The 13,815-nt window shown below is 36.3% G+C and overlaps 1 protein-coding gene across 1 annotated transcript in view; it reads left to right on the top strand.

Moving 5' to 3' along the window:
- The window catches only part of atp8a1 (ATPase phospholipid transporting 8A1), a 192,890-nt gene that overhangs the window by 133,097 nt on the left and 45,978 nt on the right, over nt 1–13,815 (top strand). Inside the window, exons 26-27 of the mRNA XM_073820001.1 lie at nt 1–184; nt 5,536–5,646. Coding sequence (XP_073676102.1) covers nt 1–184; nt 5,536–5,646 — 295 coding nt within the window. The remainder of the gene's footprint in view (nt 185–5,535; nt 5,647–13,815) is intronic.

Raw genomic sequence — 13,815 nt, 5'->3', positions numbered from 1 at the left:
GGTTTCACCTCTGCAGAAGTCTGAGGTGGTTGAGATGGTGAAGAAACAGGTGAAAGTGATCACACTGGCCATTGGCGATGGAGCCAACGATGTGGGTATGATCCAGACCGCCCATGTGGGTGTTGGCATCTCTGGGAATGAAGGACTACAGGCTGCCAACTCATCAGATTACTCTATTGCACAGGTGAGAAATGATCACATTACACATTTCTGCAAGAAAGACAGAATAAGAATGCTAAATTGTGAGTAAAGTAAACAATTGAATTTGTCAGTAATAATAATGTAATGAAATTTAATTGAATGAAAAATTACTGTTTCTAAACCTAAAACAAATATCAGTTCCCAGTGTAAACTCACACTTTTGTTTTGTGTCACTACCATGTGACTCCCAGAAAATAAATCTGGTTCTAGGTTATATATCTAGGGTGAAGGGTTAAAACCAAAGGCTCATAGATTCTCCAGTCTGAGATAGCTAAACGGGTCGTTCAGGTCAGTTTACATAGCTGGAGTGTTGGCTTACTCAAACCCCTGTTGACGGTGAAACAGGACCTGTGGCTCTTATGTAAACTTAATTAAAAAGATGTTTTGTAATTCAGCGATTTTGATACAGCATAATCTTCATTGTGCGTTTGACAAAAGAAGAGCTCGAGTGTCGCCGATCGCTGTCAACATCGCTCTCCATCTCTGTCCCGAGTTTCATTTCACGTTTTGTGCAGTTCGTGGAAACATCCCTCCTCACACTTGTTTTTCTATACTGCCCCGAGCTGTCTGCTCACTGGCCTCATGCATCGGATTACACAAGAAAGCATCTTGTCTTTTCTTAAGTGCCCTCATCGTATTGTAGGTGGAGGCAGGTGGAGGTGGTAGGGAATGCGGGCAGGCTCATAGAAAGTCGCCTGAACTGCCTTCGAGCAAAATGGCTCGTATGATATGTGCTGGATCAGACGGCAAACTTCAATGCTCAGGACCTTCAGCTAGCATACATTCATCATCCTGAACCAGTCTCATGTTGTTATGCACTATAAGGCTTTTAACAAAGCTGCTTCTCATCAACTGTTAAACTAGATGAAGATTTAGTCATTACTGTTCAAAAGTTTGGGAACGGTAAGAGTTTTAATGTTGTTGTTTTTTAACTAGGTGTCTTATGTTTATTCACGGTTGTATTTATTTGCTCAAAAATACATTTTTTTTTTTTATTTTTTTTTTTTTATATTATTACATTGTAAAATAACTTTTCTATTTTTTTTAATATACATTAAAATAGAATTTATTCCTGTGTTGAAAAACTGAATTTTCAGCATCATTACTCTAGTCTTCAGTGTCACATGATCCTTCAGAAATCATTCTAATATGCTAAATTATCAATGTTGGATTTTAAATAAATATCAACCGTTGTGCTGCTTAATATTTGTTTGGAACCTGTGATACATTTTTCTGGATTCTTTAATGAATAAAAGAATGTTAAAAAGAACAGCATTTACTTAAAATAGACCTTTTTTTTTTACAATATAAACTACAGTTGAAAAATGTAGGGTATGTAATTTTTTTTTTTTTAATTCAACAAGGATGTAGGTCATATTTTGATTAAAAAGTGACTTATATTGTTAGAAAATATTTATATTTTGAATAGCGTTTTTTTTTTTTTTTTTTTTTTTTTTACTTTTTATTCATCAAAAAATGCTGATAATTAAAAATATATATTTTAAAGTATATTAAAATAGCAAACCGTTTTTTTTTTTTTTTTGTTTGTTTTTCAAAAAGCTAATTTTTAAAAATTCATTTTTAAACGATGAATTCAGCAAGGATGTGTTAATTTTATGGAAAAAAAGTGATAGCAAAGACTCATTGTTAGAAAATATTTCTATTTTGAATAAATGCTTTTTTTTTAATTTTTATTAATCAAAAATCGTGATAATTAAAAATTATATTTTAAAGTATATTAAAATAGCAAACCATTTTTTTTAAAGAAATTAATACAGAAATGCAGTTTTTTTTTCTCTTTATTCATCAAAAAATCCTGATAATTAAAAATAATATTTTAAAGTATATTAAAATAGCAAACAGTTATTTTTAAATTGTAATAATATTTCACAGTATTGCTTTTTTTGCTTCACAATATTGCAAAGTTTTTTCTGCATTTCTGACCAAATAAATACAACCTTAATGAGCCTAAGAGACTTACAAAAACATTACTGATCCCAAACTTTTGAACGGCAGTCTATATATAATATTAAATATATTTTATAAGGTTTTTAATGTTTTTTTTAAAAGTCTCTTATGCTTATCAAGGCTGCTTTTATTTAATTAAAAATACAGAAATATTGTAAAACAGCAATATTGTAAAATATTACAATTTAAAATAACAGTCTCTATTTTAATATAATTTTCATCAGTCAAAACACACGGTCTTCGTCATCATTGATCCTTCAGAAATCATTCTAATATGCTGTTTTATTTCCAATGTTGGAAACTGTTGTGCTTCTTGAAAAATGTTATACTTTTTATAGAATTCTTTAATGAATAAAAAATAAAAAAGAACAACATTTATTCAAAATAGAAATATTTTCTAACAACATAAGTCTATCAAGTGTAATCAATTTAACACGTCCCTGCTTAATAAAAATATTAATTTCTTTCAACAAAATGTAAATATAATATTACTAAGACATACTATTTGGAGATATGGAGTAATTTTTATATGCGTTTTATGTAAGTAGTCTGATATTCAGTCATATAGGCCTTACAAGCTGTCAAAATGTAATATTTTTTGCTCATAGACATATCAGTTGTAGTAAATTGCATATTTTTTTCTCAGATTGGGCCTATATGATACCCAACAAAACTTTAGATTTCCTTTTACATTTTGTCTAAATGGTCAATAAACTGTAAAATAAACATTTTTGTATATAAACATGATTGTATATCAGGCTTTACAGGGTTAAAGCGCACCCTATTTGTATATTTGTTGCAAATTCTGTATTTAATTCTAAATTAATGTCACTGTTGGTAGCAGATCTTATGGAACGTTTAGTGTATTTTGTTTATATATATCTGACCCATGTGCTGCCAAAGTGTGAAATTCACTTAAAGCTAATCTCACAACAGCACAGGGCTCTCACAGAAATGCTGTGCTAATTTGTGTTAAACCCAGACTCTTTAGGTTTGTTTGAGGCCTGTTTTGAAGATGTGATTAAATTGTTTACGTGAAGGGATAAATCAGTGTGCTGGAATGCTGCTGTGCTTGAGCTTCACACTGGGTCCTCCACAGATCATCAGGGGCTCCACATCCAGACTCCACTGCAGTCTGTCTGTCATCAACTCGCTCTCCTCACATCCAGAGGTCAAACAGCCCCTGAGCCCCTCAAAGGCCCTCCGTACCCCTTACATCCCACCCTGCTGTTCCTGCCTTCATAAGAGTGAGCCGCTGTTTGTTTTAGAAGGAATGGTGTTTATAACACTGTCACATTCAGGATGCACTTTAGGAAATAAATCATGGCTTCCCAGATCATCCTTTGATCATGTTTGCATATAACACACATTACTTGTTTACACTGTCATGGAGGGTCACTGTAAGCTACTCATCTTGAGCACCTGTACATCTTTGTAACCAAAAACATGTAAGGTCAAGTCAGTTGTGTTTTTTCAATAGTTTAATTTCGTAAACTGTTTAAAGTAAACAATCCATATAGATTTATCACCATTATCCTCATTTTTGATCTGGATAAACGCCTTCATCAGCATTTTGAGGCTTATTTAGTGAGCAAAGCACTCTGTTTACATTTTCATGTCTAAGGCAGAGGGAAAACACAATTTTATGAATTATTGGTGCATTGTGCATGTGAAATCACTCAGTATTCATTGTCCACCTAAGCATTAGTTCTGGTGCTGAGCCAGTTTTTGGCATGTAGTGTGCTGAACTCAGCAGAAAATGTGGTGAAAATGTTTAGTAAATATATTTATCTTTTGGAATATACATGTGTATGAAGCAACATAATAATTTCGAGTGAACTACTCATCGAGTGTTTGAAAAAAGACATCTGTCTGATGTGATTAAAGTTAAACACACAGTGACAGCAACACAAACAGCACTTTATATTCAGTAAATCTGACAGAATCCAGATAATTTAAGCAGTTTATATCTACAGTTTGGTTGTTGGGTTCTTTCTGAGTAGATTAAGTACCATTTGGACTTTTTTTTTCTTTTCATTTTATTTCATGACAATCAGGTTACTAATTCTTAGCAGGCAGCTAATGCATCTGATTAACTTTTCATAATATAACGCAGTTATTAAAAGCGAAACTTAATGTAGTAATCAAAAAATTGCTTTATTTTCAGAACCTCAAGCCAATGGATATCACACTTTGCACAATAGTTATGCCTTTGAATGTCTTAATTTCAGTCAATTCACTATACAGAAAATGAAAGTAAAAAAAAATTGACTAGTTTTCTAATGCTGCATTCAAAGTTCATATTAATCTGCTTTAACATGTGCTGATAACGAGAGATATAATATAATATTTTCAAACCTTAACCGGTCCCTGGTGTAAAAAAAAATTGGAGACCCCTGCTGTAGTTTTGTCCTATTATTTGTTTCCTAGCAAAATAAACAAATGTCTGACATTTTGTTTGTTATTTGTGTCATGTAAGACTGAATATAACACAACATTTGGCTTACTTTTAAAAGTAATTCATTACAATATTGCGCTACTCCCTAAAAAAACGTAACTAATTACATTACTTGGTTACTTTTTTACGGAAGGTAATGCATTATTTTACATGTGTTACTTTTTAAATCTGGGCAGGACGTGGTTGTTTGTTTTTAATATAAAAGTTTAGCAAATGTAAAAGCCCTTTCACACCAGAAATTGAAATGAATACGCCTAAGGCTGAAGGAAAAATAAAAAATGAAATTTACGTCTGTACAGTAGAACTGTAGAAAAAAGAAGTTTAACACTCTTCAGCAATGAGAAAAATGAAGCACAGATGTTAATCTAAAGTAAGTTTTTCTTATTAGAATGGTTGAATTAGATGAACAAAGATCAGCAGCAAAGACATTGGTTAATAAAATGGGATTAAATGCATAAAGGAAACAAAAAGTAACTTTTTTTTTAAAGTAACTCGTTACTTTACTAGTTACTTCAAAAAAGTAATCTGATTACGTAACTCACATTACTTGTAATGCGTCACCCCCAACACTGGAAAATACTATCACAAAATCAAACATTTGGATTGCAAAATTAACAAAAAAAATAGCAAAATCCTGGAGGGGACTATATTTGCTCTGTACAACTGGAAAAAGTTTCCTTGCTTCCTCTGCTTTCCAGCAAAATAAGACAGATTGTAGCTAAATTTCTCAGGAATATGGGTTAGACTGTGTTTGTCTTGTCCCTGCCACTCCAGGCTTCCTGTTGCCCAGCATGGATAAGATTGTCTCTTTATTTTCAAATCCAAAACCGCTTTCTGTGCTGGCTAGGGATCTTGTGTAAACGATAGGCCTTAATGAACTTATCTCTGTCCTCCTTTCTTTCTCACAGTTCAAGTACTTGCAGAATCTTCTGTTGGTTCATGGTGCTTGGAATTACAACCGCGTTGCCAAGTGCATCCTCTACTGCTTCTACAAGAACATTGTGCTTTACATTATTGAGGTAAGAAAGTCAGTGCATGCAATATAGAAAGAAATGTTTGACAAACAAAATGGATGACAAAGCACTAAGCCTGTTATTGCATTAACCATTAATGTCCTTTTCAAGGAGATTGAATGACCACTCTTAAATGAAATTAACTGACATTGCATGCATGTCGGTAGCAGTAGAGTCTTCATCCTGCTGTAGGAATGCAGGTCTGTCGATATGAAGCCCACAGGCCATTCATCTGTGATGGTATTTGACAGTTTCCAGGCCTGGTGCTGATAGCCGGTTCAGAGACCTGACCTGACAAGTTAAAGGGCTGCTATCAGCAGCAGCTTTATCATGAGGGGCGTTTGGTCGTTTTGATCTGCAGCACGCTTGGTTTAGGAGACGTTACACCTCGGGGACAAACTTTAGGTTTCCTCAAAAGCTGAAAGAAGGGTTAGTAGCAGACTAATGGTATGAAAGCGACATTAGGCCATTAAAGTCTCTTCATTTAAAGGGGACATTTCATGAAAATCTGACTTTTTCCATGTTTAACTGCTATAAACTGATTCTCGGTGCTTATAATAATATCTTATAATAATATTTCCGCCCCTTAATCTACATGGCAAAAATTCAAGCAAAGCATGCTAGCTGTTCTGTCTTTGGTTGCACAGAACACTATTTAGAGTCCCAGCCTCAGAGGAGACAAGAGAGAAGTGGATTTATTGATTTATATTACGCTGCTGCCACACAGATCGAATATAAACATGCAATTTCTTTTCCAGCTGTTTATCTTTACAGACATAACCGACTGGTTTTGTAACTTGTGTGTGTTTTTAACATAAACTTGTGTGTACATACCTGCAAACTAGTTGCATTTCGGTAAAATTCACAGTTTTGAAGATCTGAAGATTTTTTTTACCAGACCGACATTAGCCCATTTTCCGTATGATCGCTTAGTCTGCAGATTCCAAGCCGGTCCGTTTCACTCACATCCACATTTAAACATGTTTTCTGCATGGAAGTTCTTCACTGTGAGTGAAGCAGACACAAAGTTTGCAATTTATAATACTATAGTCTTATTTCAAAGGATGTGTCCTCCGGAGGTCGCATTTAAATGCTGCATACGTCATCTGGGAGGTCTCATTTAAGAAAAGTAACCGTCAAATTGCAAAGTAAAAAAGAAATTGTAGTATTATACACCTCACAAAGAATAATGGTTAATTTTATTATGGTTACTTTTCTTAAATACGACATCCTTAAAGACGTGTGCAGCCTTCAAATGCGACCTCCGGAGGATGCAGCCTCCGAAATGAGACGCAGCTTATGTTGACTGTTTTTGCTCAAGTTTGCTGACACAAATAGTTTCAGTCAAACCCACAGCAAAACTGTTGTCTCCTAGCAACACACAGCGGTGTTTTGTTACTAAATGAATTCACGTTTTTGAACAAATCAAGTTAATGATTCAGTAACCCATTCATAAAGACACCCATTCACTTGCCTCGTTTCTGAATGAATCAGCCATTTGAACGAATCGGTTGAATGATTGACTCGCTCATTAAAACATTTGCCGCCATCTACTGGTGGTACTTGGCTTCATATTTAAAAGTATTGCATTTTTCTTAACCTTTTTAACTTGTATGTACAAACATATTTAAAACAGTAATTTTAAAAATTAATTATGCATTTGAAATTTTGTGGTGTAAATGCATTTATTGCACCTCAGCCTTATCAAACAGTCTGTGTAAATAAATACATGTAATGCCACTTCAGCAGCAGCTTCTGTTTCCTCTGCAGTGGAGTTTATATTCTGAACCATGTAACCTTTTGACCCTTTTGTGAGTTTGCAGGTATGGTGTATTTGACAGTTTAAGTGCAATAAAACATGAAAGAGAACTTAGGTTAGTACTCGCATGCCGTGTGACAAACACTTTCTGTTTGTGTGCTTTGGGTGTGTGTGCTCCGAAAACCCTGTATCAGAGCTTTACACTGAAATGGCTTCAAAATGCATGATTTCAGCACAATAGATATGATAATCAAAACCAAACAGATGTTTTTTTGGCAGAATATCTAAGTTACGAGGTGTAAAGGCACAGTCCTATTCTGGAAAAGGGGTGGAGAGCAGCAACACATTTGCATTTAAAGAGCCATGCACCAAAACACCATGTTTCTGCTTCCTCTCAAAATTCTGGGGATACCTGAGACTTATAATATCTTGTAAAAAGGAGCTAAAGTCTCTGAAATCCATAAATTGAACCTTTGGTCACACCAGCCTTGTGCTAGTAGAGCCATGGTAGAACAAAATATAAAGTTTGTATCCAAATTTATATACATGTTGTGTATTCCTGTAATATTTTGATTCGTAAGTTGTAATTTACGATATAATTTTGGTTAAAAAGAACCATTTCTTTCTCCTCTTCACTTCCCGACAAAGACAAGAATCCTTTTAATCTCTAATGCATCCAATAAGGATTAAAGCACACATATTAGCTTTGTAATTAATGTTTTATCCATGCTTTATCCATTTTATCTCTCTTGTGTAAAATGTTCCCTCAGTATGCAGCTCGCTACAATTTGAAACAGACCAATGCCAGTATTCATGAGCTGTACAACCCCAGCAGAAACATGAGCACTTCAAAAATCCATCTTTTTTCCCCTCGGCCCTCTTGCTCTTGTGTGCCACTTGACCCGTGAACCCTTTTTCCCTTCATCTTGATTTTGTTTTATGTGCTGTGGTAAATCTCTGAAAAGCCCCTTAGATTTCTCTCTGTTGGCATCCAGTGCTGCTGTAGATTGTGAGAACAAGGATGAATCAGGACTTCAGATGACCGTTGTTTTCTTGAATGATACAGCATGGCATGGTTTGTTATAGTTCGGCCCATTTCGTGGCCATTTCCTGTTTACATGCTTCTGTGCCGTTTAGATGTGGGAAGCTGCTGTGGCCGCTGTAGTGAAAATGATCATTTTAAAATCCAATGGGTTAAATTCATGGGATCTCAGGGCTCTGTAGCTGTGAGCAATTATCACTCAATGAATTTGATATTTTAAACATTTTCGGTACTAGTCATGCCGGGTGACTTTCATGTATTTTTTTTTTTTCTTTTGGGTTTTGCCGTGGGGTTGTCGTATTTTGTTCCACAATGAAAGTTCCCCTTCAACACAAACATTTCTGACTGTGATCACATTTCACACTTTCTCATCAATCAAGAAACAAGCATCTCTTTCTCTTTTGTCTTTTTTCCCTCTCATTTTGCATAAGAGGTGGCGGTGAAACAACTATGTCCAATAAATGGCCTTACCCGAACACGCCCTCCGAATATTTCTAGCCACTTTTCCTTTTAGTCCTTTTCTCTTTAAGCTCAGCTTTTGAATCTCTAAGAGAACTGAAAAGCACCCAACGCACCCCGGCTCCAAATGGTGAATGTATCTCCTCCTCACCCCATCTTTTGTTGTGAGCAGAAAATGTATTCCCCCTCTCCATACGGGGCCTTTCCAATATAATAGGGCAAAGCTTTACTGTTTCCTTGCCTCACACCAAAAACACCTCGGTTTTGTAAGAGCTTGACATTCAAGACATTTGCTTCCCAAGGGTCGGTTAAAGGGATACATTTGTCGCCCTAATAGGTTTACCTTTGAGTCCGTGAAGGCTTTTCTTCATCTCATTTTTCCAGATATTAACCTCAAGGAAGTGGAATAAGGATGTTAGAGGCCATTTTAGCCTTTTCAATTTGTGGTTAACAGTGGATATGTGCACCTTTTAGGGCTTTTTTAGCGTCCTGTGTTGTATCTGATATATCATAATACTTTATCAAGAGTCTAAGTCAGCAGACAGCAAGGCAACTAGGTTTTGGAACAGAGCTCTAGAATGGTTTCTATTGTTTCAGATAGATATTTTTTTCCAGTTGTAACCACACGATAGCACATGATCTTCCATACATTGTCAGACAAATAAGTTTGGGTTAACCTAAACATTTGTCATGCTGGTTTGTTTAGTCCCTGGTTTGTGGTCTTGCATTCTTTCGACATGAGCGAAAATTAACCGGTGGAAAAAACTTTTCAGAAACTTAGTTGGATTAGCTGCTTTGAGACATGCAAAAGCCCCTCTTACAACCAAATTGCTGTGCTTGCTGTCATTATCCTGCTGGGCTCCTGAGAGAGCTTGATTGACAGCTCTTCAGAAGGCACCAGAAGGGCTGACGGACGAGGAGCATTTCTGAGGTAATTACAAGGGCCTCATTCAGACAGAGCAGCAGGCTTAGAGAAAGACTGGAGGCCCTGGGCCCTGCAGTCTCACTGGTGCCATCATTGGAAAACACCCAACTGGTTCTTTCGGTTCTTCTGTCATTCACACTTACAATTCAGTGGCCCTTCTTTATTGTCTTGCCAGGTTGGTAAGATTTTTTTAAATGTTTTTAAAAGAAGCCTTCTATGATCACCAGTTAAAACCATTGTGAAATATTATTGCAATTTAAAATAATGTTTTTTTTTTTCTATTTTAAAATGTAATTTGTTCCTGTGATGGAACAAAGCAAAGCTGAATTTTCAGCAGGCGTTACTCCAGTTCTCAGTCTCATGATCCTTCAGAAATTACTTAAGAAAGAAAAATTTTGGCAAAGTTAAAATATTTTTGTGGAAACAGTGACACATTTTTTTTCAGGATTTTTTGAGGAATAAAAAGTTCAAAAGAACAGCATTTAATTGAAATAGAAATCTTTTGTAACATTATGCCTATACTGTCATTGTGGTCAGTTTCAGGCATCCTTGCAAAAAAGTATTAATTAAAATAAAACTATAATAATTACTGTCCCAAACATTTTGAACAGTGTGGTATATGAAAAATGAAAAAAATTCTGTTCAGGGTCAGAAGGATTTATGTTTTTTTTTTTATAACATTTCTTATGCTCATCAAGGCTGCATTTATTTGATCAAAAACCCAGAAAAAACTACCCTGGAAATCCAGAGGTCTCGCGAGAGCACAGTTTGAATTGTCTCTGCAAGACACTCTGGCATTGAGCAATGATGCACATTACTGCATTACGTAAGCAGTTCTGGGAACCAATCAAATCGGTGTATCTGATGTAGGCGGACCAGAGGTGAGCTAAGCTGATGACGACAGCGATGCGACGTCCGGCTACAGATGAACACCAGTTGTTTGAAACGGCTTTGGCCGCTACAATGAACGAGTTAGACTTGGCTTTTCATATAAAAGAGGAACAGAAAACCGCGCTTGAATCGTTCCTTTGCAAGAAGGACGTTTTTGCCGTTTTGCCGACTGGATACGGCAAGAGTTTAATCTATCAGTTAGCTCCGCTGGTAGCTAAGCGTATGAGGCTTAGTGAAATAATGGAGACGTCACAACGTGTATTGTGATTGGTCGTGGCGTTGTCCAATTGCGTGCAGTGAGAGTTTCAAATGCATGCTTGGTGCCGCCCCTCGAGTTAGGCCCTTTTCATTGCTCGATGCCAGACCCTTAATCTTACTAGATTAGGGTCTGGATTTTTTTCCAGGCTAAGAAAAAACAGTAATATTGTGAAATATTATTTCAATGTAAAATTATTGTTTTCTGTTTGAATATATTTTTAAAATGTTATTTATTCCAAAGCTGAATTTTCAGCATCATTACTCCAGTGTTCAGTGTCACATGATCCTTCAGAAATTATTCTAATATGCTGATTTATTATCAATGTTGAAAAGAGTGCTGCTTAATATTTAGTTGGAACCTGTGCTACTTTTTAATAAATTAAAAGTAAAAAATAACAGCATTTTTTTAAGTAGTCTGTTGTAACAAAATTAACTACCAGTTTAAAAGTTTGTGGTCAGTACATTTTTATTATTTCTTTTTTGAAAGAAACTAATACTTTTATTCACCAACAATGTGGTATATTAATAAAGTGACAGCAAAGACTTATATTGTTAGAAAATAAGTAAATGCTGTTCTTTTTTCCTAAAAAAAAAAAGAATCACAGGTTCCAAAAAAAGACACTAAGCAGAACAACTGTTTCCAACATTGATGATAAATCAGTGAATTATAATGATTTCTGAAGGATCGTGTGACACTGAAGACTGGAGAAATGGTGCTAAAAATTAAGCTTTTCATCACAGGAATGAATTATATTTTAAGATATATTAAAATAGAAAAACATTATTTAAAACTAATATTTCACAGTAGTACTGTTTTTTTTTTTTTTTAGTATTTTTGATCAAGTAAATGCAGCCTTGATGCGCCGAAGATAATTCTTTAAAAAAACATTAAAAACGTACTGATTCAAAACTTTTGAATGGCAGTGTATACTCAATTAACATGCTTTTACATTTAGTGATTTTGATGTTGCCATTTTGATTTAAAAAAACAGATATCATGAAAATGGCTTCCCCTTTTTCCCTTACAAATCCATTATGTTTTTCAAATAATTTCAGTATATTGCAATATATTGTATGTCCATTTTTAAACATATTAGAAACCGTTATTTAAGTTTGTTAAAGTTTATCTTTTATAATATACACATTCATATTTGTTCCTTGTACTGTATGAATTAATTTTTCTATTTGAAAATATGTCACTACCATTTATATTTCACAAAGCTTTGATTTGAATTATTGGAGTTGGTTTCCAGCCTGATGGACAACCAGCTAGTGCAGATTTGGGTAAACTCCCAAACAATCTTGAACAAGTGCCCTACTGGAAAAATGAGATAATACCAGTTTAAAGTGGTCAAGCTGTTTTTACGACATAGTGGCTAGTTTATTGCTGTTCTGAGGTCAGCCGGATCCGCACCAGTTGGCCCAGCTGCTCAACCACCTAAACCATCTCGGACCACCTGCCATGTTCTTGAACACAGCTAAAGCTAGTTTTAGCTGGATACTCAAGCACAGACATGGAGCTAAAAGGTGCCGTCTTTCTATTTTTCACTTCCCTTCGGGTCCTTCCCGCCAACATGGAGACACAAGGACAGGGGGTGGAATCACAAATTTTAAAAAATCCGCTGAGAGCTCCTCAGGACGAGTCTCATGGGGACACACTCTCGTTCTCTCTCACACACACACACTCCTCGCTTTTTCAGATTGTGCAGCGGAGGGTAGAGGGCAGTCACACCTCCACGCCGAACAGCTCTGAATGAGCCAGAAGAGGAGAAGAAAGAGAAAGCCCTCCACACTATGTCCTCGCTCCCTAATGAGCAAATCAATGAATCTGTCTCATTGAAGGAAGCGGGAGAGAGGGGCACTCACAGGACCCAGAGGACCAGGCCAAAACGCTCTCTCATATGCATGTACTGCTGCTCATGAATAGAGGCTTTATTTTGACTTAGCACAACAATATCCTGCAGCCCGTAGCCCCTCAATGAGGCAGACTCGCATTAATTCAGCTCTCTGACCCACCTGTTTGACTACCAGCATGCCGCTGGCCACGGTTTTTCATGTGGCTTTTGATCAAATTGTGGTCATGAGGGAGTCTAGAATTAGTTTGAGAGGAGGAAAACAACATAACGTGATGCGATACTGGTAATTTATTCATGTTTGCGTGTGCGAATGGCTTTCAGAAGCAGCAGATCTCTTTTAAAAACAATATCACGGTAGAATGCACCTGATGGAAAGGAAAATGGGAGTTGGAACGGGTGGGCGTGGCCGTGGGGGTCGCATCGGGGGAGTGCGGCCAATCCTCCTCTCTTCCTCTCTCTTTCTTTCTCTACGGCGAGGCCGGAGGGGAGGGGTGACAGACATTTGTTTTGGGAACATTTTCACGCATTGGCTCGCTCTATTGAATGAGAGGGGCTGGTGGATGTGCTGTGTGTGCGTAAGTGAAGACTGGCGGGGGCTGCCGTCGGAGGGGGTTCTGTCAAAACCCCCAAAATTTGTAGCAATTCACGCTTTCATAATGGAGTTAAATGAAGCGAGGAAATGTCCAACTGGCCGTGGCACTGCACAGTAACTTGGGGTCTGCTCAACATTCGAGCCTCTCACACACACATACTGAAGATTGGTTGGTCCTCTCAGACATGTTCACAGTAATTATGGTTTAAAATGTAGTAGGCAAACTCACAGGATTTAAGGGCGAGCAAAAATTGAATGGTGCTGCTTGAGATCTGAACTTTCAGTCAAGTGTTTCCTATTCGTTTAAAGAGTAAAGAAATTGTTTCATTATTTACTCACTGTCATATTATTTCAAACCTGTATGGTTTTCTATGGAAGCCTGTTTCTGCCACT

The sequence above is a fragment of the Garra rufa genome, chromosome 16 (assembly GCF_049309525.1).
Source record: "Garra rufa chromosome 16, GarRuf1.0, whole genome shotgun sequence".
NCBI classification, from domain to species: Eukaryota; Metazoa; Chordata; class Actinopteri; order Cypriniformes; family Cyprinidae; genus Garra; species Garra rufa.
Note: the sequence above shows the minus strand (reverse complement) of the source record. Positions and strands in the feature narration are given on the sequence as shown.